A 19,262-nucleotide genomic window follows, 5' to 3' on the forward strand; every position below is an offset into this window, starting at 1 on the left:
TTCTCCACACATAGTGTTGTGTGTTCCTTCCAAACAACGCAACTGTAGATTCATCTGTCCACAGAATATTATGCCAGTTGCGCTGTGGAACATCCAGGTGCACTTTTGCAAACTTCAGACGTGCAGGGGATGGAGCTCAGCCATCTCCTCAGACACACCCAGAGGGGGATGTAAATGCTAAGTGGGATGTTTGGGATACCCAATCTGATTTCACCCTATTGAAGTTGAGATTTAAAAGTGTTAGGTTAATGTTAGGGTAGGAGGTTATGATCATAGCAAGGATTTCACTTAGCATATATTCTTTCATTTTCAAAAAGGCTTTTGTGGATAATTTGTTAGAGGTAACATCTCAGAAACAACATACAGTGAATTTGGGTTCCATGTAAAAACCCTTTCCACAGAGGGATCTACCTGGAACCAAAAATACTTCCGCTATGGGGACAGCCGAAGAATCCCTTTGGAACCATTTCTTCTAAGAGTGTATGGAACAGTGGATTCTTACAATAACAGTATACTTCTATGCTTACCACTTTCCACAGAATAAAGATATTAATACATTCAACTCTGCCTCCTGACTATTTGATGTTCTTTGGATGTGAATATTGAGTTAAAATAAAAAGATCCATGATTCTTACCTTGAAGCCACCTATATCCATCCAGTCAACCCTTTCTACCTATCACGACCTATGCTCCCAATTGAAATGGCTAAATAGCTTTGTGTTTGCTCAATTAAACAAATATCACCAAGCAATAAAACAACTGTCATTTTTGTATTTTCTATTCATTAAAGGAAATCAAACTACCTGCCTCTGTGCACATATGTGCCCGTGACAACACAACATCATGACTGACTGCACACTATTAATAAAAGGGAATAAAGCCATCTCTCCGTCTGTGTGCATTCGTTTCCGTGGCAGCACAACATGATGACTACACACACAAGCACATAGCAGCTACATTGTAACTGCAATTGTGATACAGTTAGTTATGGGGTCAGCAGTATCTGATAAATATGACATTTAATCTATGCCAAGCTAGCCAACTAGCAATGTAAATATGTCACATGTTTAAATACGTTGTTTAGTCTGTTGCCTCGCGTGAGAATTGGATCGCAAGTTTGTAATTCGACAAGACGTGAACCAATAACTGACTACCCGTAGAAACCCGAAGAAATAACCCGCCCACCTTTGGGTCTTGGTTCGAGCCACATGTTTAACCCCGCCCTGTTATGCGGACCGCAGCCAGGGGTACTTTTTATTTGCCCCGAAAGTAGCTCAGATGTGATCCAGCAGCCAATAGGAGTCGGGGAGAAAGCAGTAGGACTTTAATCGTACCGGGGTTAAATAGCACTCCGAAATATCGTTCCCCCCAAGCAGTTGTGGTTTAAACTTTTTCATTTAAGATGGACGAGGATAGAGGGAAAGCAAACGATCAAATGAAGTTATGGAAAGAGGGCCAAAGCGTTAAGGTTTGTCAATTTTATTCTTAGTTTGTGTTGTGCAGATCTGTTTAGAAATGAGTGAGAGATCATCCAGGGTCGCTTTCTGCCTCCTGGACTACTTAGCTATAATGCTAATGTTAGGTAGTTAGCTACACATTTACAGAACCATTATACTGTTCAATTCCACAACCAAAGAATGCATATTTTGTATTTGAATTGTCTTTTTTTGATCGTGCAAGAATTGTTAGCTGGCTGCTGCCTACAACTAACGTTAGCCTATTACTACTAGCTAGCTTGGACTAGCAGCTGGCCGTTACTAGCTGCTATACCCACAATCACAAAGTCAAACCCTGCCCATTTCTAACAAACCCCTGCAGTTCGAGCTTTCTTGACATTTGTAGAATACAATTCCAAAATAATTCCAATGTTATCTAGGGTTTACTCCCATACTCTTGTAATATGTTGAGGTAACATAACTGCAGGGTAGCTATTTGTTTTGATTAGCTAACTAACGTCAACTACCTACCTAATGAAATGCCAAGAAGAAGTTGACTGCTTGTGTTTTAATTTGCTGGTTTAACGTGAAAACATTGCAATATGAGAATAGAATAATCAGTGACACATAACTGGATGATTATGGACCTTGATTTGTTGGGATAAGAAATGTAGCTAGGCCATTGTCTTGCCTATAGTTTAGCTTGGACTTTAGCCATGTCAAATCATGGTTATCTAATCATTAGTGCGCAGGAAGGGCATATTTAATGGATCAACATTATGCAAGATTGACAGTAAACAAGGCCTATTTCACACATACCTAATGGGACCATTGAGTCCTTTGCCCAGGCTATTAAGTGTCAGGTGCACAAAGTATACCTGTACATTACTAGTCTTATTGTGTGTGTAGTTATGTCTCCCGAGAACAAGTACATTAAGAGTGTAAGTGTAGCTGATGTGGAATCAGGGAAAGGACCTACTCTGTTGCCAAAGGAAAATGGAGAGAGTAGGCCTAATGACTGTTTAAATAAAGTGTGTAGTGCAATGTCTTATGTATGATGTCTATGTCATTGCTTCCCCTTCAGAGGCCAGACAACCTGACCACTGGGGCTGGTCACCCGATAGGGGACAAGCTGAATATAATAACAGCGGGTCCCCGGGGGCCCCTCCTAGTGCAGGACACCCCGTTCATAGACGAGATGGCCCACTTCGACCGCGAGCGCATCCCAGAGAGGGTGGTACACGCCAAGGGAGGCGGTGGGTGTCCACCAATACATTTTAACAGACACTGATTAGCATTTATGCACTATACAGTGAGCTCCAAAAGCATTACATCCAACAAGTTTGTAAAGTCACAAGCTTGATGTAATCATTGTGTGTGGGGGGGACCGACCATGTGCTGTAATTTCTAAACGGTTCACCCGATATGGATGAAAATTAAATTAAAGCTGATAGTTATTGTATCATTTCAAATCCAATGTGCTCCAGTACAGAGGCAAAGCAACAACAAAAAATGGTCACTGTCTGAATTATTTTGGAGCTCACTGTATTTGTCAAACGTTTTGAAGACAGGCTGGAAAGAGTCAGACGCTACTAGATTTGTTCTTAAAAGTGGACCCTCAAAGTAATGGTATAGGGAAATAGTTCCCCAGACATGCCTATCACATTTGAAATAAACATATTAAAGTGTTGGCCTACTTCTGGCTCTAGGCCAAAATACAAACTCTAACTCGTTAGTCTACTCGGGGCAGAATATTATAGGACCATACTTGATCATGTGATGTTCTGTGTTGGTCCACTATACAGAAGGGTAAAGTGCACCATTTGTATGGCATTATAAGTTGGTGTTTACTAACTAGCTAGATGTACAGTACCAGTCAAAAGTTTGGACACACCTACTCATTCAAGGGTTTTTTCTTTGTGTACTATTTTACACATTGTAGAATAACAGTGAAGACATCACAACTATGAAATAACCATAAAGTGTTCAAATCAAAATGTATTCTTCAAAGTAACCAGCCTTTGCCTTGACAGATTTGCATTCTCTCAACCAGCTTCACCTGGAATGCTTTTCCAACAGTCTTGAAGGAGTTCCCACATATGCTTAGCACTTGTTGGCTGCTTTTCCTTCACTCCTTCAACTCATCCCAAACCATCTCAATTAGGTTGAGGTTGGGTGACTGTGGAGGCCAGGTCATCTGATGCAGCACTCAAGCACTCTTCTTTTTGGTCAAATAGCCCATACACAGCCTGGAGGTGTGATGGGTCATTGTTCTGTTGAAAAACAAATGGTAGTCCCACTAAGCGCAAACCAGATGGGATGGTGTATTGCTGCAGAAAGTTGTGGTAGCCATGCTGGTTAAGTGTGCCTTGAATTCTAAATAAATCACTGACAGTGTCACCAGCAAAGCATCTCACCACCTCCTCTGTGCTTCACGGTGGGAACCACACATGCAGACATCATTCGTTCACCTACTCTGCGTCTCACAAAGACACAGTGGGTCGAACCAAAAAAATTCAAATTTGGACTCATCAGACCAAAGGACAGATTTCTACCGGTTTAATGTCCATCGCTTGTGTTTCTTGGCCCAAGCAAGCCTCTTTTTATTATTGGTGTCCTTTTAGTAGTGGTTTCTTTGCAGCAATTCAACCATGAAGGCCTGATTCACACAGTCTCCTCTGAACAGTTGATGTTGACGTGTCTGTTACTTGAACTCTGAAGCGTTTATTTGGGCTTCAGTTTCTGAGGCTGGTAACTCTAATGAACTTATCCTCTGCAGCAGAGGTAACTCTGGGTCTTCCTTTCCTGTGGCGGTCCTCATGAGAGCCAGTTTCATCATAGCGCTTGATGGTTTTTGCTGTTTTATTTGTTTATTTATTTAAACTTTTTTTTTTATTTTTTGCAACATTTTTATTTAAATAGACAAGACCGTTAAAACTTTCAGTTTTAATTTTCCGGATTGACTGACCTTCATGTCTTAAAGTAATATTGGACTGTCGTTTTTCTTTGCTTATGATGGATTCTGGGTTCTGACTCCTAAACTTGGAATAGTGTTAATTATCAGGTAACCTATTGAAATATTGAGTGCTATAGTCTAAGGTCTACACCAGAAGTTAATGGTTATCTGTAGGATGACTGTATATGGTGTAGGCAATTAAGCTTGGAATATACTGAGTGAAGGGAAGATGATCACATGTTGGCAGGCACTGGATAAGGGTGGCGAGATGTGGATTAGTGAGGAAGGGGTGCTGAGGTTAGGTCACGTTAAGGGAGAAGGAACAGTTTATTGCCCGCGTCACTTCATTTCCGGCCTAGCAACAAATATGTAATGTTTAGAGAATCCACCTCAAATTGGGGTATATACACATACTACCACTGGCGGAACCATGCCTTTGTCTTATGCAGTTGTATGACCCAATGGGTGAATAGACTTGGTGTAAGTTTTACTAGGCTCATTTAGAACTTAACACTTATTTGAGCTGTTCTTGACATAATATGGACTTGGTATTTTACCAAATAGGGCTATCTTCTGTGTACAACCCGTACCATGTCACCACACAAATGATTGGCTCAAACACATTAAGAAGGAAATACATTCCACAAATTAACTTTTAACAAGGCACACCTGTTTAATTAAAATGCATTCCAGGTGACTACCTCATGAAGCTGGTTGAGAGAGTGCCAAGAGTTTGCAAAGATGTCATCAAGGCAAAGGGTGGCTACTTTGAAGAATCTCAAATATAACTTTTTTGGTTACTATATGAATCCATATGTGTTATTTAACAGTTTTGATGTCGTAACTGTTCTTCTACAATGTAAAAAATAGTGAAAATAAAGAAAAACCATTGAATGAGTAGGTCCAAACTTTTTACTGGTACCATATACTCATTAACTGACTGACTGACTTTTTGCCTCTTCCTACACAGGAGCTTTTGGGTACTTTGAGGTGACACATGACATCTCTCGCTACTGCAAGGCCAAGGTGTTTGAGCATGTGGGCAAGACCACGCCTGTGGCCATTCGCTTCTCCACCGTGGGTAAGACATTAGCCTACATTCCATTTTCTTTTAACACAATTTTTTTCCCCTGGTATTTTGAGGCCGCTCACTCCGGTTTTTCTATAAAACTGCTACAAACTGTTATTTTTGTCATCCTTAAGGACAGACCCTATTGGATTTGCTAGCTACCAATTTGACTACTGCCACTGTACAGGAAATGACTACGAGCATGCTTGTCTGCAAGAGCAGTGTTTGCCGATATCTGAATTCTGGACAGTCAGGTAGCCTAGCCTGGTTAAGCGCGTTGGCCCAATAACCAAAAGGTCGCCGTTTCAAATTCTGAGCCGACTAGGTGAAAAAGCTGTTGACGTACCCTTATTGCTCCTGTAAGTATAAAATGCAATATATACACTAGATGACTGACAGAGGGGTGCTTTCTGAAGCCAACACGCCTCCATCTTGGCACTTCCCAACCATTGTAAAGAAATAAATATAGAAATGCATTTATTAATGTCTAAATTTGTTTTTGCTATATTGATCTTTGATGTTATGGGGCTATTTTGCTTCCACTGGTCCTGGGGCTCTTGGTCAACGTTATCATGAACTTTACCCAGTACAAGAATGTATAATGTAAGTAGGTGACGTAATGACGCCACGAAAAATACAGCGCTACACAGAACAAAAGCAGAAAAATATTAAGCCCACACTTCCAACAAGTTCAAGTCGAGCAGTCATTTGAAAGAGTAAGAACATTTCAGTGAGAACTCAAAGGCGAAACCCATTAACGGCAAGATAATGGAATTCATTGCCCTTGAAAATCAACCATGCTCTGTCGTGGATGTTGGCTTTTGCCAACTGGTCGAGCCCCGGTACGCACTATTTTTCAGATGTTGCCCTACCGGAGTTACACAATATTGTTGAAACTTGCCTCCGAGAGTCACTGCTATTAGCTTCACAACTGACATTTGGGCAAGCAATGTCAGCCCCATGAACATTATGAGTCTGACAGCACAGTGGGTCAATGAGGATTTCATGCTGAGGAAAGCCATATTGCATGCTCAAGAATGTGCTGGTTCTCATACCGCTGCTGCCATTTCATTGGCATTTGAGAACATGTTTGACACTTGGAAACATGAACACTCCTAGCTCCATTCGAAAAACTCACTTGAGAAAAAAGCTCAACTGCGTGTGCAGCAGACGCGATATCCTGTCATGGCATTGAAACTACTGCTCAACAAAACTGCCGACAGACCACGGGGTTAAAACGTACGAAAGTACTCGGCTGTGAACAAGCGATTTGGTGGCGTTCTCTCTGAGCCTCTACTGTGTCGCCACCATGCTCAATGCTATGTACAAGGACCGCTACTTCCACGCAGGCAAGAAGGAGCCTGCCTGTTACGCGAATGCAGTAAGAAGCCAAGGTAAGTTGCTAGCTAGCATTATACTTATCTTAAAAAACAATCAATCATAATCCCTAGTGGTTGATATTACTAGTTTATCTAGCGTGTCCTGACTTGCATATAATCGATGCGCATTTGCGAAAAAGGATTGCCGTTGCTCCAACGTGTACCTAACCATAAACATCAATACCTTTCTGAAAATCAATACACAAGTATATATTTTTAAACCTGCATATTTAGTTAATATTGCCTGCTAACATGAATTTCTTTTAACTAGGGAAATTGTGTCACTTCTCTTGCAACAGAGTCAGGGTATATGCAGCAGTTTGGGCCGCCTGGCTCGTTGCGAACTGTGTGAAGACTATTTCTTCCTAACAAAGACAGACAACTTCGCCAAACGGGGGCTGATTTAACAAAAGCTCATTTGCGAAAAAAGCACAATCGTTGCACGACTGTACCTAACCATAAACATCAATGCCTTTCTTAAAGTCAATTATCAGAAGTATATATTTTTAAACCTGCATATTTAGCTAAAACAAATCCAATATTTCTGTGTTCTGTTAGACTTAATTATGTTTTGATAGAGCAGTCTGACTGAGTGTTGGTAGGCACCAGCAGGCTCGTAAGCATTCATTCAAACAGAACTTTCGTGCATTTTGCCAGCAGCTCTTCGCAATGCTTCAAGCATTGCCCTGTTTATGACTTGAAGCCTATCAACTCCCGAGATTAGGCTGGTGTAACCGATGTGAAATGGCTAGCTAGTTAGCGGGGTGCGTACAGAGAGAAATAGTCCTATAACCTAAAACTTCTTACCTGGGAATATTGAATACTCCTGTTAAAAGGAACCACCAGCTTTCATATGTTCTCATGTTCTGAGCAAGGAACTTAAATGTTAGCTTTCTTACATGGCACATATTGCACTTTTACTTTCTTCTCCATCACCTTGTTTTTGCATTATTTAAACCAAATTGAGGATGTTTCATTATTTATTTGAGGTTAAATTGATTTTATTGATGTATTATATTAAGTTAAAATAAGTGTTCATTCAGTATCGTTGTAATTGTCATTATTACAAATAAATGTAAAAAATCGTCCGATTTAATCGGTATCGGCTTTTTTTTGGTCCTCCAATCGTATCGGCATTGAAAAATCATAATCGGTCGACCTCTACCACAGACAGACAGACAGACTAAGCTGAAAAGCTCCATTGCATGATGAATTCCTGGTTGAGAATGAAATGACTGAACAATGAAACAGCACAGCAAGTAAGTGAAAGAAATAGGTTTTGATTATGTTTTACTGGTAATGTGGACATACAGTGGGGCAAAAAAGTATTTAGTCAGCCACCAATTGTGCAAGTTCTCCCACTTAAAAAGATGGCGTGTAATTTATCATAGGTACACTTCAACTATGACAGACAAAATGAGATTTTTTTTTCCAGAAAATCACATTGGAGGATTTTTTTATGAATTTATTTGCAAATTATGGTGGAAAATAAGTATTTGGTCAATAACAAAAGTTTCTCAATAGTTTGTTATATACCCTTTGTTGGCAATGACAGAGGTCAAACGTTTTCTGTAAGTCTTCACAAGGTTTTCATTTTGGCCCATTCCTCCATGCAGATCTCCTCTAGAGCAGTGATGTTTTGGGGCTGTTGCTGGGCAACATGGACTTTCAACTCCCTCCAAAGACTTTCTATGGGGTTGACATCTGGAGACTGGCTAGGCCACTCCAGGACCTCGAAATGCTTCTTACGAAGCCACTCCTTCTTTGCCCGGGCAGTGTGTTTGGGATCATTGTCATGCTGAAAGACCCAGCCACGTTTCATCTTCAATGCCCTTGCTGATGGTAGGCTTAGTTACTTTGGTCCCAGCTCTCTGCAAGTCATTCATTAGGTCCCCCCATGTGGTTCTGGGATTTTTGCTCACAGTTCTTGTGATCATTTTGACCCCACGGGGTGAGATCTTGCGTGGAGCCCCAGATCGAGGGAGATTATCAGTGGTCTTGTATGTCTTCCATTTCCTAATAATTGCCCCCACAGTTGCTTTCTTCAAACCAAGCTGCTTATCTATTGCAGATTCAGTCTTTCCAGCCTGGTGTAGGTCTACAATTTTGTTTCTGGTGTCCTTTGACAGCTCTTTGGTCTTGGCCATAGTGGAGTTTGGAGTGTGACTGTTTTGAGGTTGTGGACAGGTGTCTTTTATACTGATAACAAGTTCAAACAGGTGCCATTAATACAGGTAACGAGTGTAGGACAGAGGAGCCTCTTAAAGAAGTTACAGGTCTGTGAGAGCCAGAAATCTTGCTTGTTTGTAGGTGACCAAATACTTATTGTCCACCATAATTTGCAAATTCATTAAAATTCCTACAGTGATTTTCTGAAATTTTTTCTTCTCATTTTGTCTGTCATAGTTGAAGTGTACCTTTGATGAAAATTACAGGCCTCATCTTTTTAAGTAGAATAACTTGCACAATTGGTGGCTGACTAAATACTTTTTTGCCCCACTGTATGTAAATGCCAACAAAGTAACAATTTTTGTGTGTAACCTTTACTTAACAAGACAAGTTAAGAACAAATTCCTATTTACAATGGCAGCCTACCCCGCCCTATGGGACTCCCAATCACGGCCGTATGTGATACAGCCTGGATTCGAACCAGAGACTGTAGTGACGCCTCTTGCACTGAGATGGTGTGTGTTTACTATTTAACTGTACTAGAATGCTTAAAAGGCTGCAAAAATTGTAATTATCTTTTTTTTTTTTTTTTTTTTTTTTTTTTTTTGCAAGGAAAATATCAGCTATTGGCCAAAGATGTCATATCGGTGCATCCCTAGTATACAGTCATTTTTGCTTGTGTTTATCAAGGGAGTCGATCATTTCAGACCCCACTTTACATCAATACACCATTTAATAAATACCAGAAAATACACAATGTCATATTTTTTGTCTGCAAATAGTGTATTGTGTTTAAACTGGTTGTCATGTGTGTTTCTTATCAACCTATTTTTGTCTCTAACTCATGTAGCTGGGGAATCGGGCTCAGCAGACACAGTGAGAGACCCACGTGGCTTTGCAGTCAAGTTCTACACTGACGAGGGCAACTGGGACCTTACTGGCAACAACACCCCCATATTCTTTATCAGGGATGCAATGCTGGTGAGTTCAGATGTGTGAGTCAAGATTGCGCCTGGGTGTGCCTTGCTTAGATTCAGTCTGACACATGACATGGAGTACAAGGACTGGAATGTTAGCTGAACAGACTGGCAACCAGGCTAGTACATTAGTCCATATCCCTGTATGATATTAAATACCATTACCACATCTCTCTAATTTCCCTTTGTTTGTGCAGTTCCCATCATTCATCCACTCTCAGAAGCGCAACCCCCAGACTCACCTGAAGGACCCAGACATGGTGTGGGACTTCTGGAGCCTGCGGCCTGAGTGTATGCATCAGGTACTGCATCTGCTCCTCTCTACTCGCCACCAAACCTGTACACGCACGATAGTTAGAATCAGAAAATGCATTGTATTTTCTGATTTCACCCCACACTAAGCCAAATTCTAGTAAGAACTTAAAAGCTGTGCCAGTATATCTAGAAATGGTGGTTGCTGCATTAATTTAAATAGAGTATTATATAATTCTAATCTTATTTACTTATCACAATGGCTAAATTGCTTATGACTGAATATGTGCCTTTGTTCAAAATTGTGTCTTAATCTCTGCGAAGGTGTCCTTCCTGTTCAGTGACCGTGGTCTGCCCGACGGCTTCCGCCACATGAACGGCTACGGATCCCACACCTTCAAGCTGGTGAACGCCGACAGTCAGCCCGTCTACTGCAAGTTCCACTACAAGGTTAGAGCATAACTAAAAAAAATCATCACATTCTATTGGTCAAAGACACATGGTTAGCAGATGTTATTGCGAGGGTAGCGAAATTCTTGTGCTTCTGCTTCTGACAGTGCCGTAATATCTAACAAGTCATCTAACAATTTCACAACAACTACACACAAGTGTAACGGAATGAATAAGAGTATGCACATATATGGATGAGACATGGCCGAGTGGCATAGGCATGGTGCAATAGCTGGTATACGGTACAGTGTGTATATACATATCTTAACGTTTATTAAAGTGGCATTGTTTAAAGTGACTAGTGATCCATTTATTAAAATGGGCAGTGATATGAGTCTCTATGTAGGCAGCAGCCTCTGAGTTAGTGATTTTGGTTTAGCAATTGGATGGCCTTGAGATGGACGCTGTTTTTCAGTCTCTCGGTCCCAGCTTTGATGCACCTGTACTGACCTCGCCTTCTGGATGGTAGCCGGGTGAACAGTCAGTGGCTCGGGTGGTTGTTGTCCTTGATGATCTTTTTGGCCTTCCTGTGACATCGGGTTCTGTAGGTGTCTTGGAGGGCAGGTAGTTTTCCTCCCGTGATGCGTTGTGCAGACCACACCATCCTCTGGAAAGCCTTGCGGTTGAGGGCGGTGCAGTTGCCGTACTAGGCGGTGATACAGCCTGACAGGATGCTCTCGATTGTGCACTTGTAAAAGTTTGTCAGGGTTTTAGGTGACAAGCCAAATTTCTTTAGCCTCCTGAGGTTGAAGAGGCACTGTTGAGATTTATTCTCTATGCTGCCTGTGGGTGGACCATTTCAGTTTGTCTGTGATGTGTACGCCGAGGAACTTAAAACTTTCCACCTTCTCCACTACTGTCCCTTCCATGTGGATACGGGGGTGCTCCCTCTGCTGTTTCCTGAAGTCCACAATCATCTCCTTTGTTTTGTTGTCGTTGAGTGAGAGGTTGTTTTTCTGCCCTCGCCTCCTCCCTGTAGGCTGTCTCGTCGTTGTTAGTAATCAAGCCGGCTACTGTTGTGTTGTCTGCAAATTTGATGATTGATTTGGAGGCGTGCATGGCCACGCAGTAATGGGTGAACAGTGAGTACAGGAGGGGGCTGAGCACGCACACTTGTGGGGCCCCAGTGTTGAGTGTCAGCGAAGTGGAAATGTTTCCTACCTTCAGCACCTGGGGGCGGCCTGTCAGAAAGTCCCTGACCCAGTTGCACAGGGCGGGGTTGAGACCCAGGGACTCCAGCTTAATGATGAGCTTTGAGGGTACTATGGTGTTGAGGGTACAATGAACAGTCAATGAACAGCATTCTTACATAGGTATTCCCCTTGTCCAGATGGGATAGGGCAGTGTGATGGCGATTGCATCATCTGTGGACCTATTGGGGTAGTATGCAAATTAAAGTGGGTCTAGGGTGGCAGGTAAGGTGGAGGTGATATGATCCTTGACTAGTCTCTCAAAGCACTTCATGATGACAGAAGTGAGTGCTACAGGGTCGTAGCCATTTAGTTTGCCTTCTTGTGTACAGTAGCAATGGTGGCCATCTTGAGTCCTTGTTAGCGGGCCACAACGGTGGCACTGCACTGTATTATCCTCAAAAAAAGATGCTACAGGACTAGTGAAATGTACTACACTTAAATAGATATAGGAGTCGACTATACTTAATTAACTGAAGGATGAAAGAGTAATAGTGGGAAGAAGTAAACCTAGTTCGAAAAATTGGGACGTGTCCATAGCATCCTTCCTCTGCTCTCTTCTCAGACCAACCAGGGTATCAAGAACATGAAACCTGAGGACGCCGAGCGCCTGGCCTCCACCGACCCGGACTATGCCATTCGAGACCTTTACACCTCCATCGCCAACGGCAAATTCCCTTCCTGGTCATTCTACATCCAGGTCATGACCTTTGACCAGGCCGAGAAGTTCCAGTGGAACCCCTTTGACCTGACCAAGGTATCATAGAGATACAATTGTAATTTATTCAATTATGTGGGGACCCTAACCCTTATAGTAGGTGCATTCCTTAACATTTGATCAATACTTTGTTGTTTTTTAAAGAATGTGGCAGAAATACCTGAAATGTCTTAGTATTGTACTTTGTTAGCAATTTAAACAAGATTTCCCCAAAAATATTGTCCATACATATGCAGTACTCTGACTTTTCCACCAGAGGGGGGACTTACTCCACATAACCTCTGAAAGTGGTCTGAGCTCTTATCATAGCGTTTGTGAATGGTAGAATAATGGGTAACTGACTGAATAGCTGCAATCTTTTCGGGATAATAATTAGGTGAAAATATAGGGTAGGGGCAAAATCTTTGTCCTCTAAGAATGGCTAGAAATCTCTTGCACTTCTATGCACCTTGGGTGGCCTGAAGTAGCAACACTTCTCTTTTTCCTTAGGTGTGGTCTCACAAGGAGTACCCCCTCATTCCGGTGGGGAGGTTGGTGCTCAACAGAAACCCTGCCAACTACTTTGCTGAGATCGAGCAACTGGCCTTTGACCCCAGCAATATGCCCCCTGGCATCGAGCCCAGCCCCGACAAGATGCTGCAGGGGCGTCTGTTCTCCTACCCAGACACACACCGCCACCGGCTGGGAACCAACTACCTGCAGCTGCCCGTCAACTGCCCCTTCAGGACCCGTGTGGCCAACTACCAGCGAGACGGGCCCATGTGCATGTTCGACAACCAGGCTGGCGCTCCCAACTACTTCCCCAACAGCTTCAGTGCTCCAGAGACCCAGCAACAGCACGTGGAGACCAGGTTTAAGGTGTCCCCAGATGTGGGCCGCTACAACAGCGCTGACGACGATGATGTCACACAGGTAAATGTATCTATGTAGCGCACAATGGATTAGTTCACTGAGATGGGCGCGAATCAAACAGGTGTGCCATTTAAAAAAAAAAATGTATATATATTTTTGCTTCTGCTTGACAAAATAAAATCTTGGTCGACCAACAGCCTATCGACCAGTCGACTAAATGGGGTCAGCCCTAGTTACATTAAAGTAAACCAACGTTTTGGAAATACACTGAACATAGTAAATACAACATGTAAAGTGTTGGTCCCCTGTTTGATGAGCTGAAATAAAAGATCCCCGAAATGTTCTTCTTTCATCCTTGTTACTGATCATTTCTCATTTGCCTAGATAATCCATCCAGTCGACAAGTGTGGCATATCAAGAAGCTGATTTTAAACAGCATGATCATTACACAGATGCACCTTGTGGAAGGGACAATGAAAGGCCACTCTAAAATGTGCAGTTTTGTCACGCAACACAATGCCACAGATGTCTCAAGTTTTGAGGAAGCGTGCAATTGGCATGCTGACTGCAGGAATGTCCACTAGAGCTCTTGCCAGAGAATTGAATGTTAATTTTTCTACCGTAAGTCTCCTCTCTCTGTTCATCTTTGCCTCGACCCTGACTAGTCTTCCAGTACATTCAGGCCAAAGAGTTCAATCTTGGTTACATCAGAGAAGAGAATCTTGTTTCTCATGGTCTGAGGGTCTTTAGGTGCCTTTTTGGCAAACTCCAAGTGGGCTGTCATGTGGCTTGTCTGGCCTGATTGGTGGAGTGTTGCAGAGATGGTTGTCCTTCTGGAAGGTCCTCCCATCTCCACAGAGGAACTCTGGAGCTCTGTCAGTGACCATCGAGTTCTTGGTTACCTCCCTGACCAAGGCTCTTCTCCCCCGATTGCTCAGTTTGGCCAGGTGGCCAGCTTTAGGAAGAGTCTTGATGGTTCCAAACGTTTTCCATTTAAGAATGATGGAGGCCACTGTTCTTGAATCTTCAATGATGCAGAAATGTTTTGGTACCCTTCCCTAGCTCTGTGCCTCGACACAATCCTGTCTCGGAGCTCTACGGACAATTCCTTCGACCTCATGGCTTGGTTTTTTTCTGTGACATGCACTGTCAACTGTGGGACCTTTTTTTAAAATATTTTTTTTATATATAGACAGGTCCAAGATCTGTTTTTATTTTTTTGAAATGTAATGAACTTTGTCATTATGACCTTGCGTGTGTATTGCAGGTGCGTACCTTCTTCACTGAGGTGCTGAATGAGGAGGAGCGCCAGAGGCTCTGTCAGAACATGGCTGGGGCCCTGAAGGGGGCCCAAGTCTTCATCCAGAAACGCTGGGTGAGTTCTCATCATTATGATTAAGTCGCCATTTTCATCATTGGGCTCAGCAATCATGTTATTTCTATCCTCATGTTTTTTTTATCATTACTATTCAAATCGAACTCACTCTTCTCCACCACACTGTCATCAAAGTATTCACACCCCTTGACTTTTTACACATTTTGTTACAAAGTGGGATTACAATTTGATTTAATTGTCTTTAATTGTCTTTTTTTGTCAACGGTCTACACAAGTCTGTGGAAGAAAAAAAAAGTATATTTGTAAAAACAAATTTGATATATATATATATATGTGTGTGTGTGTGTATGTATGTACACATACATACATATACACATACATACATATACACATACATACATATACACATACATACATATACACATACATACGTATGTATATGTATGTATGTATGTATGTATGTATGTATGTATAAAAAATAAGCCTTTGGCAGCAATTAGTCTTTCTGGGTAAATCTCTAAGAGCTTTCCACACCTGGACTGTGCAATATTTGCCAACTTATTATTTTCAAAATTCTTCAAGCTCTGTCAAATCGGTTGTTGGTCATGGCTAGACAACCATTTTCAGGTCTTGCCATAGATTTTCAAGCAGATTTATGTCAACTGTAACCCAGCCGACCAGGAACATTCACTGTCTTCTTGGTACTGTGTGTAACTCCAGTGTAGATTTGGCCTTGTTTTAGGTTATTGTTCTACTGAAAGGTGAATTCATCTCCCAGTGTCTGCTGGAAAGCAGACTGAACCAGGTTTTCCTCTAGGATTTTTATTCTTTCGACTTCTGTTTCACTCTGTCAGTAAGATTAGTATTGTGGAGTAGAGGTCGACCAATTTTTATGATTTTTCAATACCGATTATTGGAGGACCAAAAAAGGCGATGCCGATTTTTAAATAAATAAAAAATGTTTTTTATTTGATTTATTTGTAATAATGACAATTACAACAACACTGAATGAACACTTATTTTAACTTAATATAATACATCAATAAAATCTATTTATCCTCAAGTAAATAATGAAACATGTTCAATTTGGTTTAAATAATGCAAAAACAAAGTGTTTGGAGAAGAAAGTAAAAGTGCACTATGAGCTAACGTTTCAGTTCCTTGCTCAGAACATGAGAACATATGAAAGCTGGTGGTTCCTTTTAACATGAGTCTTCAATATTCCCAGGTAAGACGTTTTAGGTTGTGGTTATTATAGGACTATTTCCCTCTCTACCATTTTGTATTTCATTAACCTTTGACTATTGGATGGTCTTATAGGCACTTTAGTATTGCCAGTGTAACAGTATAGCTTTCGTCCCTCTCGCTCCTTTCTGGGCTCGAACCAGCAACACAACGACAATTAGCGCGCGCTAACTAGCTAGCCATTTCACTGGTTACACGAGCCAACATACTTAGAGTTTAATGGCTGTGATAGCAGAAAACTAACTGTTATAAAGTCACCATTGGCCTCATGGTGAAATCCCTGTGTGGTTTCCTCCTTTTCTGTCAACTGAGTTAGGAAGGACGCCTGTAAATTTGTAGTGACTGGGTGTATTGATACACCATCCAAAGTGTCATTAATAACTTCACCATGCTCAAAGGGATATTCAATGTCTGTTTTTTTTATTTAATTTTTTTTTTTTGTTTATCTACCAATTAGGTGCCCTTTGCAAGGCATTGAACAACCTCCCTGGTCTTTGTGGTTGACTCTGTTTGAAATTCACTGCTCGACTGAGGGACTGAGATACTTTTATGTGTGGGGTACAGAGATGAGGTAGTCGTTAAACAATATTGCACAGTGAGTCCATGTGACTTGTTAAACACATTTTTACTCCTGAACTTGTTAAGGCTGGCCATAACAAACAGGTTGAATACTTATTGACTCAAAACATTTCAGCTTTTCATTTTGTATTAATTTATAAATATCTAGAAAAACAATCTATTTTGACATTATGGGGTATTGTGTGTAGGACAGTGGGATAATTATTTTTTTAAATTAAATTTGGGCTGTATAACACAACAAAATGTGGAAAAAGTCAAGGGGTGTGAATACTTTCTGAAGGCACTGTATATTTCCCAGCCATCTTCCTCACTACCACAAAGGTCATCTTTGCAATGCAATATTGTAAAATGTATCTATTTTACTGCCAATCGCTATCGACACTTCTGACCATCTCTCCCTGGTCTTGCACCCTGTTTTTCCAGATTCAGAACCTGATGGCTGTGCATGCAGACTATGGAAACGGGGTTCAGGCCCTACTCAACAACACTGAGCCCACGAAGGTAAGTCCATTCATTCTGGTCAGCGGACACTAAAGCTTATGTCATTTAAAAGGGTATTTGCCTATTTCAATCACCGTATAGTTAAAATAGGAAAAGCATGTTTTTTATTTTATTTTATACATGAAGAACATGTTTACTTTTTTCATATTCCTTTAAATTTAGTATATATTTTTGTTGTAACTGTTTTTCTCAGGACCCCTCATAAACAAGATTGTGTTTTACTTGTTTATATCCAGAATTCTCGTCAAATGAAATGAATGGAAGTTTAGCATTGGGCTCTAATTTATTTGTCTTTCTCTCCCTTTGTCTCCTTCCCTCCTCTCTACCAGGACACTGTGAGAGTGTACACTCGTGGCGGTGCCTCTGCCGTCGCTGCCTCCTCCAAGATGTGATGCCTTAACTTCCACCTGGGGGCAGTTCTACCTGTTGCACTTACCATCCGCTATAGAAGATCTTACTACAGGCCGTCAGTAAATACTATAGCTAATTAAATGGCAAACTGTCATGATTGTTTTTGTAATTCCTCAGGCTACCTGCTGCACAGATGACGAGAGACAGCATTGCTGTCCGTTCTTACATGTAATTTCCTGTCCATTTTTCCTAAGTTCACACAGCCCTATGGGAGCAGATCTGTCCCCAAATCAGTCAAATACACTGGCGCTATCTGAAAAGCCATGCCTTTATTCAGTTGCTTATAGTATAGTTTTCATTCCATTGTCAGTATAGTGTTTCATCCTTTTTCCCAATGACTTATTGTTTGTGTATCCAGGCCTCATGTATGCCCTGATAGTTAGCTTAATAAACAGGTATGCTTTAGCTAGCCTATATGCAAAATATGCACGAAATATGGCATTTAAACAAACCACCGTTTTCAAATAAGATTCATAATTATTTTATAGTATATTTAGCTGTTTTAAACTTCTGAGTTCTCTTAACATTTTTCAGTACTTATGCCTACATCATATTTCTTGGTTATATCAGAAATGGTTTCAGGCCATCGATTTAGTGCGATTCACTAAATGTTTTCTGTAGATACTCTGTACCAGAATGAATCACTGAAGAGATGTTTGAGTTGGGGCTGGAGAATTAACAACCACCACTGTTTCCTGGGAAGGAAACTTAGTCGTTATATCTTCTCGCAAGCCTCCAGACTCACTTGCTATTTTGCGCCTTATCGCTGTTAATGTTTCTATGTTAGGTAGCATTCCCACTCATATCGCCTGTCTGAAGAGAAGTGATTTGTTATATGAATGTAAAATGTTGAACTTTTTTTTAACTACAAAATGAGATTGTAATAAATCAAAAGGTAATGCTGTTTGTCTGGTTTAAAGCAGGCTGATCTTATACTCCAGGGTATGCAGGCTTTTGATACAGCCCAGGACTACACCTGATTCTACATATCGAACCCTTCATTAGTTGAGGTGTGTTACTGGGCTGGAGTAAAAGCCTGCACACCCTGTTGGTCTCTCAGACCAGGATTGAATACATTGAGCATGTTTATGGGGTTGTCATCTATGATGCAGTTCAAACTGTGAATGGTGGTTTGGCCTTTGGAGTGCCCAGCATTTCAACAAGTCATTCAGCTCCATTAGAAGATTTACATATGCAAACAGACACGGGAGAGTGGCTAAGACTAAAGTAAGCATACCAGACACTCAACAGACAGAGTTAAGGGTAAACACTTTGACAATGACTGATTTCAACTGTACAAAACACTCAAGCCAGGTTCACACTTAGTTCTCATCAATACATTGAACTGTATGCCTAAATTGTCTGAATAGTAAGTAGGTAGCAGCATTTTCTTCAGTGTAACCAGTTGATAATATTTTATAGGTAATGTGGGGGAATGAGTTGGCTTTGTTGTATATTTCCCCCACCTTTCTTTATAATGTATTTGGTTACACTGTATCAATGAATCATAGCATCTCAATTGCCATGGTACCAGACTTTATTTTTCAAATATGTAAAAAAAAAAAAACTTTAGTTCCTGTTTGAGCTTGCCTTGCCTAACGTAGCAGGAGTAAAAGAAGCGCTTGCCTGCCATCTCTCTTAATACACCAATAGAAATGTCCTAACCCTGTAACCCAGGCCTGTCTAGCACTCCATGCAGACTCAAGCAAACACTCATTGGAAAGGAATGTAAGTATTTTGAA

General features: G+C 41.2%; 1 protein-coding gene across 1 annotated transcript; it reads left to right on the plus strand.

Moving 5' to 3' along the window:
- The first annotated feature begins 1,256 nt into the window (after window positions 1-1,256).
- LOC110486039 (catalase) lies at window positions 1,257-19,008 on the plus strand. Its single transcript, XM_021557350.2, has 11 exons — window positions 1,257-1,468; window positions 2,521-2,692; window positions 5,363-5,473; window positions 9,860-9,990; window positions 10,184-10,288; window positions 10,563-10,688; window positions 12,444-12,635; window positions 13,086-13,508; window positions 14,716-14,823; window positions 17,032-17,109; window positions 17,439-19,008. The coding sequence occupies exons 1-11, from the start codon at window positions 1,403-1,405 to the stop codon at window positions 17,499-17,501; spliced, it is 1,575 nt and encodes a 524-aa protein (XP_021413025.1). The 5' UTR covers window positions 1,257-1,402; the 3' UTR covers window positions 17,502-19,008.
- Window positions 19,009-19,262: the final 254 nt, after the last annotated feature.

The sequence above is a fragment of the Oncorhynchus mykiss genome, chromosome 13, assembly GCF_013265735.2.
Source record: "Oncorhynchus mykiss isolate Arlee chromosome 13, USDA_OmykA_1.1, whole genome shotgun sequence".
Lineage (NCBI taxonomy): Eukaryota > Metazoa > Chordata > Actinopteri > Salmoniformes > Salmonidae > Oncorhynchus > Oncorhynchus mykiss.

Bases quoted from the DNA above. Each gene is read 5' to 3' on its own strand.
- LOC110486039 (XM_021557350.2), top strand. From the start codon at position 1,403: ATGGACGAGGATAGAGGGAAAGCAAACGATCAAATGAAGTTATGGAAA. The intron at 9,991-10,183 runs GTGAGTTCAGAT...TTGTTTGTGCAG, and splicing joins TTATCAGGGATGCAATGCTG to TTCCCATCATTCATCCACTC. The intron at 10,689-12,443 runs GTTAGAGCATAA...CTCTCTTCTCAG, and splicing joins ACTGCAAGTTCCACTACAAG to ACCAACCAGGGTATCAAGAA.